Source organism: Gavialis gangeticus, unplaced genomic scaffold (genome assembly GCF_001723915.1).
Source record: "Gavialis gangeticus isolate Ggan-Ray unplaced genomic scaffold, GavGan_comp1, whole genome shotgun sequence".
Taxonomy (NCBI): Eukaryota; Metazoa; Chordata; order Crocodylia; family Gavialidae; genus Gavialis; species Gavialis gangeticus.
The window spans coordinates 359,920-375,242 of NW_017728996.1; the positions used below are offsets into that span (position 1 = coordinate 359,920).

Below are 15,323 nucleotides of genomic sequence, written 5' to 3' on the forward strand. Positions count from 1 at the left end.
CCCCAAGTGCCTGTACTGGGTCGAGTACCCGTGGGACTTTAGGCCTGTGTTACCCCAAGGACACAGGGCCGCGAGACAGTCCATTCTTGGGGTGGTGGCGGCACGTTACCCCCAGACTAGCGAGTGTGCTCCGGGAGAGGGGTCGACCGGACATAAGGCGCCCCTAGGGAGACATTCGGAGACTGGAAGGTGGTCGGGCGCAGGGAGGTGGGCAGCTCAACGCAGGAGCACCCCCTACTGGCCTGCCTCATGTGGTGGAAACAGGAGGGATACGAATACCCAGCTGTGTTCCTGAGGTGAGATCTCTGCACCCGCCACAGGGAGGAAGGTGTATATCTGAAAAAATATACTGCCCCAGCACTCCTGAAGAAGAGGTGCTCTGTTGGCTGCTCTGAATTACAACACCCACAAGAAAGCCTGAAGAACAGACTGAGAAAACACTCTGGACAGCTGATGATCTCAAGCTGGCCCCTCCACAGGTCTTCACCACCCGTGCCTTCCTGGCATACAAGCCTGCCATCCCAGAAATAATTCCCTGGGGAGAATTTAGGGCTGACCCCATGACTCAAAAAATCTGCCCCAAGATTCTAGCAGAGATGAGATTCATTATGTGAAATTGGATGTTGATTTTTTGATATAAGCAGAGAGTCAGGGGCCCATGCTCCAGAAATGGCTTCAGATGGGGGGAAAAGGAACAGATGCATACAAGCATTTAAACTGTAACAGCAGAGCCCCATGTGCAGAGGGATGAGAAGCTTGGAATAGTGCCCTATGTTTAAAAAGCATAATAGCACGTTATCCTTGTGAGGCTTTACAAATATTAATCAAAACAGCAATACCTGCCTACACTCTACATGGGTCCAAACAAATGCTGAGTTAGAGATCACAGCAACAACATTTTCCCAGAATAACAAATAAAAAAACCTGAGGAGTGGTGACTGCCACGTAGTGTTCTTGCAAGTCTTAAAATACATTTCTGTGTCTGTTAATCAAACACTGTTGTTTGCACCCCTTCCAGCCAAGATCTTGGTCATTCTGCAGAGTTAAAGTCTGTTAACTCAGAGTTAAGGTAGTTCAGTAGCTGTTACAAAAACACAATGCTTTGATCAAGGATAGTTTTATAATTTCCCCACTTGCTCCTTTTCTTCTTTGTATCTACTTTGTGGGTACCTTGTAGGCCTGAGACTGATCTAAAATACTAAGAATCACACTAAACTTGCCCTTTAGAAAGTGCCTATTAAAAAACATGAGTCTAGAACACAGAGAAATCATGTCATGACAATAAAGATCTAAGCTCTCCTTAAAAGAAATCTCAAAATACACAAAGCTAACATGGACATTTCAACACGGCTGTCTGCGACCACTAGGCGCAGTGCCTTCTTCAGTCACACAGACACTTAACACACTGTCTGCAGAAGGCATCCTTTGTAAAAGCCTAGCATCAGATCCCACCGGCTGAGACACCACGAGGTTTGAGCTGCACACGTTAAAACTGAAAAATGCTAGCATTACAGGGCTCACACTACCAGCAGCATTAAACAAAAAGTGAACACAAAACTTCTCCCAAAGTCACAGCTATTAGATAACTGAACATCAACCAAGATTAGCTAGAAGTGTTCAGTTTCCTATGGCAGGGTCTCAGACAGCAGTAAGCCACACTACGGCATGCAGATCATCTACTGCATGCGTCAGCAGCCTACAGACTTGGGGCTTTGGTAGCGGGGGCAGCTCCCATGCTACAGCAGGGACAAGCAATGACAGCACACGGGCCCTAGCGCCTGCCTGTCGCAGACCCAAAATAGGTCACTTCAACCCACGTCCTGAAAAGGCTGCCAACCCGTGATCTACAGCACAGAACAGCCCTTAGGTGCCTGGTGAGGGAAAAAGCAGGTCTTTACTCACCGGCAGCTAAGACACTCCCTGGTGCAACTTAGCAGCATCACAGCAGAGCTCACGACTCGGACACTGGTTTATTTATGTCAGTACTTTAAAATGGTTATTGGATTGGCACTGGCTGATATGGTTGGTTAATAATCGGCTCTCAGTATCAGCCAAGAAAATCTTTATTGGTGCACCCCTACTGTAAAGTAATTTTAAGCGTATTTCTCATGGACAGAAGGGGAGCAGGGCCCCAACACTGGCTGGGTCTCTCAGTGCAGGAGCGCAGGTCTGGGTCCTTCAGAGTTTCGGGTTGGAAAAGGCTGTGGGACCTTAACAGAACCTTGCATGGCATAAAGTTCAGATGCTGAAGTCCAAAAATTAGTGGGGCCCATGAGGCATCTGTTGTAAAAACATGAGGCTGTAGACGAGCAATAATGAAGATAACCAAAACTGAGAATTTAGAAGAATTACTGTGCAAAGAAACCTACAGTCGGGGACTAACAAAACAATTGTTCATTTTTCCCTGTCTCGCTTCTGTCTCCAATCTTCTTATAGAGCACATTCTTAGAAGTTGCGCTTATTTACGTAAGCTGTGCCAGGGGTGTTCAACCTCTGACCCATGCAGCTATGTCATCCAGCCCACGGGGCTCCCCGAGGGTCTGGAAATTTGGCAGTAGGGGAGAGGTGTCCGCGTTAACTGCCATTCCTCTGCTGCCAAATTTGCAGACCCGTGGCCAGATAACGTGGCCCCGTGCACCAGCACATGGTCTGATTCAGGTGTGTGGGGTCAGGCCAGCCTACTAGATCGCACCAAAGGACTGAGATTGGACCGTGTTTTGACCAGGCACAGGATCCTGTTCAGAGACCAACCCCATGCACAGGATCTGGCCCATGGTGCAGAGACTGGGCACTACTGCTCTATGTCACATCAATAAGTAATGAACCTAAAGGCAACAATGTACAATTATAAAAGCAATGTGGCACCACAAGCACTGAGCCACCGCAAGATAGTAACAGCAGCTCACTAAAATCTTTAACCAAGTTGCTTTACAATGTAAGCAATTAAAAGCAACTCAAAGCTAAAGTAATTCAGCATGAATGCAATGACCTCATGCAATACAGTCTTAGGGCCTGACTCTACTGGCTCCCCCAAATGGAGTACCCATATGCACAACTAAAATGCCAGATTTCATCTTTAAAGCTGTAACTCAATCTTGTCTAAACTGGGCTCAATTCAGGTCTGAAATGGATCTATAGAACAAATGAGGTTTAAGGTGTTTAGCTGCAGTAAGAGTTACCTAGTCCTAAGTGTTCTGGTCAGAATATCCTGGGAAAGTGAACTTTGCTCATGCCTCCTTAAAATTTATCTTTGTACTACGGACTGTGATAGATTGGAATGGAAGCCAGAATTCAAGCTTGGAATCATAATTAGAGCAACAGCTCCTAATTTCACCAGAGGTAGGAACAGAAGTCCCAACAGAAAAGTTTCAAAGAGCCGGCTGCACATCTGTGCCCTCTGAAAGGTTCCACAAGTGGCTGAAACACTGCAAAATACCAACCGTACCTGTTTGAATTCACTACTGTTCTGAAGCACTGCACCGCTCCAAAAGTGTGTGCACTGTAGGGGACACAAGGGACCCTGGGTGCTTCAGCAGCTCACACAGAAGCATGAAGGAGGGCAGAGCAGCTGCAGCCAGTACAACTTCCTGTTTGCCCTCCCTCCTGCTGCAGCCAGAGCTAGAGACAAGTACGTCCCCATGTTCTCCTGGCCACAGCTCCCCTGACACCCCCAGTTTCTGAAGCAGTACCTGCTCTCCAGCCCCAAGGTACATCTCTGGTTCTGGTAGGGGAGAGGCACTCAGGGCAACAGGTTCCCACAGCCCCCAGCCAGAGTGTGGCAATTTGGAAGCACTCCAGCTAGGGAGTCCTACAAGGGCTGCATGTGCACCCAGAGGCTTTTAGCAATATGCTCAGAAAAACTTCAGTTGTTACTTCTGTCTGCACCTGTTATTATCAGGTTTACCTAACCAGACTGCACTGACCATGTAACAGTATCCAAAAAAAATGCACTTCATTTTCATTAAACAAACTAATTATATCCATTCTTCGCTGTGTGGGTGTGCCTCTCAGAAGCTGCCAATTCAAGCACAATGAGTGGTCTAGAAATGCTTTCAGAGTACCAGAAATTCTCGTGACATCTGTTCAATACCCAAGCAAGAGTCCATATTACCTTTCACCTATGTAAATCACCACTGTTCCTTCAATTGGATATAATATCCCTTGTTTCTTCTGAAACTTGTACACATTCGATGCCACAATGATACTGACTATGTTCTACCCCAAAAGCTGGCTGCATTATGTTGATGGATGCAGTAATCCTACCTATAAAGTTTGTAATTCTCTAAAAGGCTGATGTGATGGTTCTGAAAGGTATTATATAAGACACAGAACAAAACAAAAAGCAAACCCTTTAAATTGAGTTTAAGATGTACAACTCAGAAAAGTCAAAGAGTTACAGATTCCTGCATTAACTCCATCAGATGGCACACATTTTTTGATTATTAATTCAAACTCATGCAACAAAAATGTTACCCTAAAATACCCAAATCTTATTAAAAAGAAGCACAAAAAATAAGGTCAATTACTTAAACCAAACTTGAAAACCCTACATTCTCAAGTTGTTTTTTTTCAAATAACTAGTCAGAGCATCCCAGCTGCAAAACCTAGTAGCACCGGGGGATTTAAATTATTGTGACATGCCAGTCACCCAGCAGTGCACAGGCAGTCTAGCAAATATTTGGAGTTTATCAAAGAGAACATTTTGGTATAGATGGAGATGCCAACCAGGGATAAGCTCGTCTCAGTTTGATGCTTGTGAATAGGAAGGAATTATTTGAGAACATGACCATGGAGACAACTTATGTAACACAGACCACGACCATTAGCAGATGCATGACGAACAGGTCCGGGGAGGTGATGCTTCCCCTCTATGCAGCACTGGTCAGGCCGCAGTTGGAGTACTGCGTCCAGTTCTGGGCACCGCACTTCAAGAGGGATGCGGAGAATCTGGAGAGGGTTCAGAGGAGGCCACTCATATGGTCAGAGGCCTGCAGGCAAGGCCCTAGGAGGAGAAACTGAGGGACCTAGATCTCTTCAGCCTTCGCAAGAGAAGGCTGAGAGATGATTTTGTGGCTGCCTACAAATTCATCGGGGAGGGCAGCAGGTAATCAGAGATTCGCTATTTACTAGGGCATCCCCTGGGGTAATTAGGAACAATGGCCACAAATTGACGGAAAGCAGATTCAGGTTGGACATTAGAAAGAACTTCACAGTAAGAGTTGCCAGGCTCTGGAATGGGCTCCCAAGGGAGGTGGTGCTCTCCCCTACCCTGGGGGTCTTCAAGAGAGGCTAGAGATGTGCCTGGCTGGGGTCATCTGACCCCAGCACTCTTTCCTACCCAGGGCGGGGGTTGGACTCAATGACCTGAGGTCCCTTCCAACCCAAACATCTATGAATCTATGAATGACATCCCAGAGTCCAAGATACTAAAGAAAGGAAAGAAGTATAAGGACACTGGACTTAAGGAAAACAGACTTTACCAAAACTTAGAGAACCAGTTGGCAGGGCCCCATGAGAGGTAGGTCTGGGGGGAAGAAGGTCCAGGAGAGCTGGCTGTACTTTAAAGAGACTTTATTAAGGGTGCAAAAATAACCTAAGCCAGGACATGAAGAGTAGCAAGGACTGGCCTGTCTAAACAGTGAACTCTTCTGTGAGCTGAAACTCACTGAAGTGAAAATGAGGTCAAGTTTATAGAGATGAGCATGAAAGTATCACCCAGGCTTGCAAGGATAAAATCAGGAAGGCAAGACACAAACTGAGATGCAGTCAGCAAGGTACATAAAAGGCAAAAAAAAGCACTTTATACATATGTTAGAGGTAAGAGAAAGACCAAAGGAAGTGTAAGTCCCTTACTGAATCTAGAGGACAACCTAATAATGGATCGTGGAAGGAAGACTGAAGTATTTACTGCCCTTTTTCCTGTAGCCTTCAGAAAAAAAGATCAGCCAGCAGATTATGAGCATAATTTGCAGCAAGGATACGGGAGAAGATAACCAGGCTACAGAAAGAAAAGAATGGGTAATGGATTACTCAGAGAAGCTGGTTGAGATGCATCTTAGAGTATTCAAGGAATTGATTATGGTAATTTTAGAGCCACTGGATAGTTCCTCTGAGAATTCAGGGAGGTCAGGGAAGGTCCCAGACAAGTAGAAGGGGGTTAAATATAGTGCTCAATTTTAAGAGAGGGAAGGAAGAAGATCCAGGGAATTACAGACAAGCCAGCCTGACCCCAATACCCAGAAAGACTACAGAACTTGTCATCAAGGAATCTATTTCTAGACACTCAGAGGATAACTAGGTGTTCCGGAACAGCTAATATGACTTCATCAAGAGCAAGTCATGCTTAACCAACCTGTAATTTCCTTTTACAAGCTGACCTGCTTTGTGGATGCAGCGAAAGCAGTGGGTATAATATAATCTCAACCCTAGCAAAGCTTTCAGTACAGCTTTCTACGACTGTCACGAGTAAGCTAAGGAAATACAGTCTAGAAGAAAGTACTATAAGGTGGATCCATAACTAGTTGGATCACTCTCAAAGAGTAGTCATCTATGGCTTGATGTCTAATTGGGTTCCCTGGGCATCTGTCCTGCAGTACTGTTTAATATCCTCATTAATGACTTGGAAGATGGAATTAAGAGCACATTTAGCAAATTTTCAGACAACATCAAGTTAGGTGGAGGTGCAGACACCATGGAAAATAAATTTAGGATGCAAAGTCACTTTGGTAAACTGAAAAAAAATGTCATCAAATGAAATTCAGCAAGCACAAGCACACATAGTCCTGTACTTCAGATGGAACAATCACATGCACAAATATAGACCGGCTAGGCTGCAATCCTGCAGACCAGGACCTATAGGCTATCATTGATCATACACCGAATATATGACTCAACAGTGTGCTTGTGGAGTGAGTCAAGGCAACAGAACACAGTAGGCAACTATCGATCCTTCTGGATTGTGGTGTATGCATGGGAGGTCACCAGGACTGTTGACGTGTATACCGAGGCAGGAGTATGGAGGAGTGGAGGCTGCCCAAACCTTCCTCTCCCTTTTTAGACTATTGGGACAGAATCCAAAGGCCAGACTGAGACATTTGATGCCTCAATGGCTGTAGTTACATGTATGTTCAGGAACTGAACCCAGGTCTCCTGCATGGCAGACAAGGATTTTATCACTGAACCACAACAGCAGTCCAATAGGATATGGGGTTCACAGATGCCATAGATTTCATAGACATTCCGGCTGAAAGGGACCTCGGAAGATCATCGAGTCCAGCCCCCCGCCCAAAGGGCAGGAAGTCAGCTGGGGTCATAGGATCCCAGCAAGATAAGCATCCAATTTGCTCTTGAAGGTGCCCAGTGTAGGTGCTTGAACCACCTCTGATGGCAGGCTGTTCTAGACCCTGGGGGCTCGGACAGTAAAGAAATTCTTCCGTATGTCCAGCCTGAAATGATCTCGCAGTAGTTTATGACCATTCAACCTCATCATCCCTTGGGGAACGTTTGTTCACCAGAGCGCGCCCAGAAACTGGTGGTCACCCCGATACACTTATAGGTGGCCATCAGATCACTCCTGAGCCTGTGCTTTTCCAGGCTAAAGAGCCCCATGGCTCTCAGCCTGTCGTCGTAAGGTCTGTTTTCCTGACCTCTGATCAGGCGCATGGCTCTTCTCCGGACTCTCTCAAGCTTCTCCACATCCTTTCTGAATTGTGGAGCTCAAAACTGGACGCGGTACTCCAGCTGCAGCCTCACCAAGGCCGAGCACAAGGGGAGAATGACGTCCTGGGATTTGCTTGAGAAGCATCTATGGATGCAAGCCAGCGTTTTGGTCGCTTTAGTAACCACAGCATCGCATTGCAGGCTCACATTCATCTTGTGGTCAATGATGACCCCCAAGTCTCTTTCTTTGGTAGTGCTAGCCAGCATAGCACTGCCAGGCCTATAAGGATGCTGCAGATTTTTCTTCCCAAGATGGAGAACCTTGCATTTTTCAGTGTTAAACACCATCAGGTTCTCGTCCGCCCATTTCCTGAGCCTGTCCAGGTCAGCCTGGATCACCCTCCTGTCTTCAGATGTGGATGCTTTGCCCCAAAGTTTGGTTGTATTAAGAGGAGTGCCATTTGCAAGTTAAAGGAAGTAATTACACCTACTGTATTCAATACTGGTGAGAGCTCAATTGGAGTACTGTGTCCAGTTTTGGAGACTACACTTCAGGAAAGAAGTGGGCAGGCTAGAAAGAACCTAGCAGAGAGCAACAAAAATTAGGAGAATTCTGGAAAACTTGACTTACAAGAAAAAGTTGGACGACCTGGAGCTATTTCGTCTGGAGAAGAAAAGACTGAGGGGGGACTTGATAACAGTCCTCAAATATCTGAAGAGTGGGTATAAAGAAGATGGTGACAGACTATACTATGTACATGCAGGGAACAAGATAGGAAGTAAGAGTCTTTAAATACAAAGGAAATTTAGGTTGTATAGGAGGGGAGATAAGCATTGGAATAGGCTACCTAGAGAGACTGTGGAACCTCCGTGATTACTAGTTTTTAAGAAGAGATTAGACAAACAATTGTCTGGAATGGTTTAGACACAGATGATCCTGCCTTGAAGAAAGGATTGGTCAAGATGACCTCCCGAGGCCCTTTCCAGCACTATTTGTCTACGATTGCAAGAAGAAAGGCTGCATAGATGTAACATGGGCAAGCACCCGAGATAGATCCATGTAGGTTATCCAATTCTCAAAGAGCGTGGTTTACTCCCTTCTTCCTTGTCACAGTCATCTGACAAAGTATTTGCTGCTTACAAAAGCTACACCTCTGAACCAGCTAGTCTGCGAACTGGTTTGGGAACTGTTTCACAACCGTGTGAAGAGCTGCAGCTCCAACAGCGGGGGTAGGATCGAGCACCCAACCCAGCCTGCCTCACAGTGGGTAAGTGAGAAGAGTGATGCTTGCACCCATGCTTCGAGTCCCAGGGAGTGGGCAACCTGTGGCTGAGTGCACTATCCCTTGTCTGCTTGTCCTTCTCCTAAACATGGAGTTCAGTAAATTCCACTGGCCTGCACTTAATCAGTTTGCAGCTGCTTGTCTGACTACGGGAGGCAGTAGTGCTTGCAGGGGCTGGTGGGGCACGATACACAGCTGTGCTCAGGTAGGGAGTGACTGGTTGTTAGAAAGATGCTTTCACAGGGGCTCAGTGATAAAAAGGTGCTAACAAAATGGAATAAAAAAGGGGTGGCTGGGCTGGAGAGTTTTGGCTGTGGCCCAGCATGGCCAGGTGCTGCAGTGGAGGGGGGCAGGTGAGGGGCAATGCAATGTGGAAGGCCTGGAGAACCAACTAGGAACACCTGGTCTCCACAAAGAACCAGTTCCAAACAGCACTTTATTTTTCAAGTAAACTTTTGAACAGTTTCAGGCAGCTTTAAAACAGTTTAATGGGTTTGTGCATCTGTCTGCTTCAAGTTAAACTGCATTTAAATCATTGAAGTGTTGTGTGCAACCATGCCTGAAGGTGCAGTTACTAATGCAACCCCCAGCAATATTCCCAATTAAAGCAAGAATTGAGAATCTGCCCTCTCAAACTGAGCAGCAGAGCTAGATACCAAGTAGAGAGAGTATGTGTTTCACAGAACATGTGGAAAGAACTGCAGGCATGGGGATCTCTCTGACAGACGCATTCCTGTGCTACACCATGGAAATCTAGTTGGGCTAGTCCTGCTTTGAGCAGGGGGTTGGACAAGATGTGACCCCCTGCGGTCCCTTCCAGCTCTCGTTGTCCATGTGTTAGAACAGTGGTTCTCAACCTTGTCAGGGTCACTGCACCCCACCTCCACTTCTGAATGTGGCAGCACCTGCAGCTAAGAACCACTGCTGATACGACCTCAGCTACCTCAGTGCTTCTTAGCCAGGTTCTGCTGGCCCCAGATGATACTGCCCAGCCTGCCCAGGAAGGGCTGTGCCACACGCAGGCTCATCCTGCATTACAGCTTTCTAAAGCCAAAGCAGGCAGGAGCTGCCTCCTGCTGTGGAACCCTACCTACCCCAGCACCTCCCTACACCTCTGGAAAGAGAAGTGGACAGTTCCACCCACACCTACCGGCAAGAGCAGCATAGGTGGCAGGCACCAGACCAGAAAGCACTGCACAACACTAAGGCAGCTCCTGCCTGCTTTAGGCTGATTAGAGAGCCCTAATGCAGGCAGGGCATACAGAGTGGTTTTACCTGGCTGCTGCAGCAGCCCTGAGGAGGTCGCACAGCACTAACGCATGCCACAGCACCCCAGTTGAGAACCACCGTGCTAGAAGAATGACCTCTGAAGCCCCCAAAGTACTGCCGCACTACAAATGGTGCAGCTCTTCCACAAATATCTGAATTCAATTTCACAAGAATAAATGGAAGCAGTATTTCTTTTGCTTTGAACTGAAAAGTTCATGCGCCTTCTTAAATGGCTTTGTCTCATTCAAACAGAAACCATAATATATAATGAGGCAAGGCTGAGGTAGAATTGGGTAGGATAAAAACTACCCAAAGACAAAGGTCCCAAGTCTGAGAAGACAAACTGTCATTATCTGTTCACACCAGAAACCCTGAATGATGTCAAAAAGAGAGGACAGAGGAACTCCTAACCAACCCTGTGGAAAGTGACTGGGGATCTTACAATGTAATGAAGGCAATTCAGATAACATTTCCTTAGAAGGAAAAAGCCATATTGCTTGCTGTATAAACAGACCCACTTCCTACTCTCATGCTTCTGAAATCTCTTCTCAGTCACTGCTTCATTTGATTACATGGTCACCTTCCTCAAAACTTCTCACCAAGTCTAGTACTGGAAACACACAAATACACCATCCAAACTTCTAACCAACTCACTAACTAACACTTCCAATTCATCTCACCTACTTCTGTTCAGCCATAAAGGAGGAATCGCGTCATCTGGCTTCTTTTTTGAAATCTGCCACTTGGAATTCCATGACCTTTCCAACCGGGGCCACAAGCTCCAGGAGTCAGCATGGTTCATGTCACAGAAACTGAGAAAAAGGGCAGGGAATCAAATAAGGAAATGGAAAGTCTACAAGGAAGCAGCAGCTACAGCTGCTAAAAAAAAGGCAACAAAGGAAGGATTTTTAGCTGGAGAATGCAGAAAAGTAATTCAGAGAAGGGCAAAAGAATTGATTAAGGGCTAACAAGACTGAAAAGCAAAGTGTCATAAGCACATGTACATCTTAGCTAAACAAAGACTGAAGAGGAAGTAAGAAGGAGGCTTTTTACGAGTAGGGAGCAGAATTGTTCCATGTTTAGCAGTAGCAGAAACAATTTCAGAGGAAAATTTAAGGCGAACATCAGGAAAATATTTTGACAGCAGTACCTATTATTATACTGTCTAGTTCCCTATGTCCAGAGTTAAAAAACATAATCACTTGGACAAAGCTGTGCAGAACAGACTCCAGACAATAATCTTGCCCTGGTCCTTCACCCCCAGAAAGTAAGACGAATTCTACCTAATCTACGTTTTTTATACATTCCACTGGTCAAGACCCCAGACTGGGCAAATCTGAATCTGTCAGACCACCCACAAATTTTCTTTTCCTGCAGAGCATCTAATTTAGTTCAACAGAATTGTGCAGCATTATTACATATAAAAAATACACATTGCTTTCATGGACCTACATTCGTCTCAGGGCCAATGCACCCAGGAAGTCACTGTAAGGATTTAGATAAAACCAATTTAGCAGAACACAGTCTTTGCAGGGCTGCAAACAGAAAACAGCCCACAATCACCCTACTGACAGTCAGCATTTCCAGACTCTCATGACTGCCAAATTCAGAGGTAGAAATAGAATCCACTATCCAAACAGGACAGAAAGATACATTTAGTTCACAGTGGGAAAACTGCTGTAAAACAACCTAAACTCAAATACACCAACACACCCAGAGGAAAAAACGCATCGCGTAGCTCAGTGGAAGTGTTATGAGTATGAAGGCTCTAGTCACTGCTCTGCAGCAGATAGCCATTTTGGTGAGGAAGAAGGTAACTTGTGAAATTTGCAAAATCTGAAGTAGGGAAGAAGGAAATCCAACTACTGAATCAGTTATTATCCACTGCTGTCAATTCCCTTGTGTTGCAAATTCATAGGCGGGGGGGTCTACAGGGTTGACACCAGCCCCAAGAACCCTTAACTCCTGCTTTTGTGGCTAAAATCTCAACATTTACAATGAAACCAACTTCTAATGAAACTTTACACTGGTATTTGGCCATGCATGTGAAACTCATGAGATTAAAGAACTTCCTTTACAAAGGCAGATTCCTTGCAGAATTTAGGGAAAGTGTCCCAGTGTTCTTGCTTACAGACCCAACTGTGCACCAAAAGGGGCTCAGTATCAATGAACAGTCTCATTGGTGTTATAGAGAGCTGACTTGCACATCCAAGCATGGAAACACGCTCATTTAATTTAAAAGACAACCATCTACTTCCCTCCCCCACCCAAAAAACCCCAAAACTTAAACCACTTGAGAATGCCAGGACAAGAGAAAAAGTTATAGACGGAGAATGCCTGACAGAGGGTAGAAGGGGACACAGAGAAGGGCCTGCCCTGCCCATCACCAGCACTAGTGCTGTGGTTCCTAGCAAAGCAATGGAGTCACAAGCTCCTTGAGCATTCATCAGCAGGAATGTACCCTGTGCTTTCAAAGTCTGGCAACAACAGAGTCCTGCAACAGGGGAACACAAATGGTTAGGAAAGTGAAAGGAGTGGACAACCTTGACATAGCCACTTGAAGCAAGGATGGGAAAGAGCAAGAAGCTGAATGGCAAACCCCAGGGCAATTCTGTGCTCACAGACAACGACATTAGACTGGAAAACCCTGCCGGAGAGGCTGAGGACAGCATGCAGCAGAGACTCTCCATCACTGGCAGGTCTATGAGCACTCACCACTGGATGGGCTGGGGAAGTGGTCGTCTGCCCTTCCTTGCAGCTGTGCCTCCTCTTGCTCCAGGCGAGCGGTCTTCACCTGTTTCTCCAGCATATCTTCCGCTTTCTCTGGCAGAATGAGAGGGGGTAGCTGGCTTTCTGGCAGGGCTGCAGACACCCGGTCCCCTCTCCCCAGGGCTGCGGAAACCTCATTCCCTCTCTCCAGAGTGGGGGGCTGGCTCTCCGGCGTGGCTGTGGGCTCCTGGTCCCCTCTCACCAAGGCTGCGGGCTCCTCATCCCCTCTCCCTAGAGTGGGCGGCTGGCTGTCTGGCAGAGCTGTTGGCACCTCATCCCCTCTCCCTAGTGTGGGTGGCTGGCTGTCCGGCAAGGCTGTTGGCACCTCATCCCCTCTCCCTAGCGTGGGCAGCTGGCTCTCTGGCACAGCTGTTGGCACCTCATCCCCTCTCCCCAGAGGGGGTGGCTGGTGCTCTGGCAGGGCTGCAGGCACTTTCTGCCCTATTCCCAGAGGAGGTGGCTGGCTCTCCTGTGCAGTCACCAGCACCTCATTCCCTGTCTCTGGAGGGAGCTGCTGGTTCTCCCGTGGGGCAGCAAGCACTTCATCCCCTGTCTCTTGAGGTGGCTGCTGGTTTTCTGGCAGGGTCATGTGCACCCCATCCCCCATCTCTGGTGGTGGCTGCTGGCTCTCTGGAAGGGTCAGGGGCACTTCATCCCCTGTTTTTGGAGGGAGCTGCTGGTTCTCTGGCAGGGTCACAGACACCTCGTTCCCTCTTGCCAGAGGCTGCTCCTGACTCTCCCATTCCATTTCCTGATCCTGTTCCAGATGGCTTTCACTTTGATCCCTGTTCCCTTGAACATCTGAATGATTTTTGGCACACAACACCACTGCTGAGGGAACACCTGCCAGTAACCGAGGCCAAGAGCCATCCTGTTGTCCCAGTGACTCTCCCACAAGAGGCTGAGAGGCAAGGTCACTGAGCTTTGGCATGGTTTCTTGATCAGCCTTCAGGGACAAGCCCTCCATGCCCTTCGCTTCCACAACGCCCAAGCCTTTGGAGGCCTCTTTCTTCCCAGTCTTCTGATCCCTTTGGCTCAGTTCACATAGCTTTTTACAATTTTTGCTAGAACCCTCAGCAGATTCCACTTCCGTCACTTCCTGGCCTTTGTGATGCTGCTCTTCCCTTAGAACAGTCAGGCCCTGAGAGAGGGTTTGGCACAGAGGGGACTCTTCTTTCTCTAGCTGCTTCTCATCTGCACACCTCTCACCTTGTTCCTCACACTGACTTTCAGGAACTGCTTCCAACTCAGGCCCGGCTCTCAGCAGTTTTTCCTTAATCTCAGTCCCTGCTTCTCCACCCAAAACACATGGCAAAGTGTCAGGCTGACTGGCTAGAGTTGCAATAGCTTGACTTCCAGATTCACACATGCAATCAATGCAACTTGTCTGGGCCACAGTTCCATCTGCTGTTACACCTGCAGCAGCCGCAGGAGTCGCAGGCGCTCTCATGGTCTCACCCTCTTCTGCTTTTTCACCATTCTCTTCCATTAGAATTTGGCTGTCCTCACTCATTCTCAGCTGCATGCTGTCATTCTCCATGGAACAGAGTTTCAGCTCCAAAGCTTGGGGTGTGGAATCCATCTCTACCTGTGTGGATTCACTGTCCTGGTCAGTCTTCAAGGAGCCTGTAGTTCCTTCTATCTTTATGGGCTGGCTACATTCACTTGCAGAGAGCACTAGTTTACAGGAATCACTGGTCTCTGAAAACACAGGACCCCCTGTAGGAATTTTAAGCACAGCCTCCATGGGTCCAGAATTATCTGCTGTCAAGCACACATCAGGTAAGGCACCAGCCTTCTCTTCTCTTCCAGGCCTATCCTCTAGACTCGGAGTTGGAATGAAAATATCCTAAAGGGATACAGAGATAAGAAAAAAAAGCACTCTTCAGTATACACTCTCCTGAAGGCAGGCTGTCTAATCCAGTGGTTCTCAACCTTTCATAGTTTCATAGAAGCAGGGTTGGAGGGGACCTGAGCAGATCATCTAGTCTGGCCCCCTGCCCTGGGCAGGAATGAATATAGGGCTCTTATGACCCCTACTAAGTTTAAGCTCAAATGACCCCAGCTAGGTAGTTATCAAGCCTCCTTTTAAAGACCCGCAAGGTAGGAACCAGCACCACTTCCCTTGGATGCTGGTTCCAGATCCTGGCTGCCCTGACTGTGAAGTAGCACCTCCTGATGTCTAGCCTGAACCTACTCTCAATCAACTTGTGGCTGTTGTTCCTTGTTACTCCGCGAGGTGCTCGGGGGAACAGGGTCTCTCCCATTCCCCGCTGTTCCCCCAGTAAGTTTATAGATGGACACTAGATCCCCTCTCAGCCTTCTCTTGTGAAGGCCAAACAA

At 47.2% G+C, this 15,323-nt stretch overlaps 1 protein-coding gene across 5 annotated transcripts in view; it reads right to left on the reverse strand.

Moving 5' to 3' along the window:
- TP53BP1 (tumor protein p53 binding protein 1) overlaps window positions 1-15,323 on the reverse strand; it is a 73,483-nt gene that overhangs the window by 25,261 nt on the left and 32,899 nt on the right. For all 5 annotated transcript variants that reach the window (XM_019503865.1, XM_019503862.1, XM_019503863.1 and 2 more), the window contains one exon: window positions 12,927-14,829. In XM_019503865.1, the coding sequence (XP_019359410.1) occupies window positions 12,927-14,829 (1,903 nt within the window). The remainder of the gene's footprint in view (window positions 1-12,926; window positions 14,830-15,323) is intronic.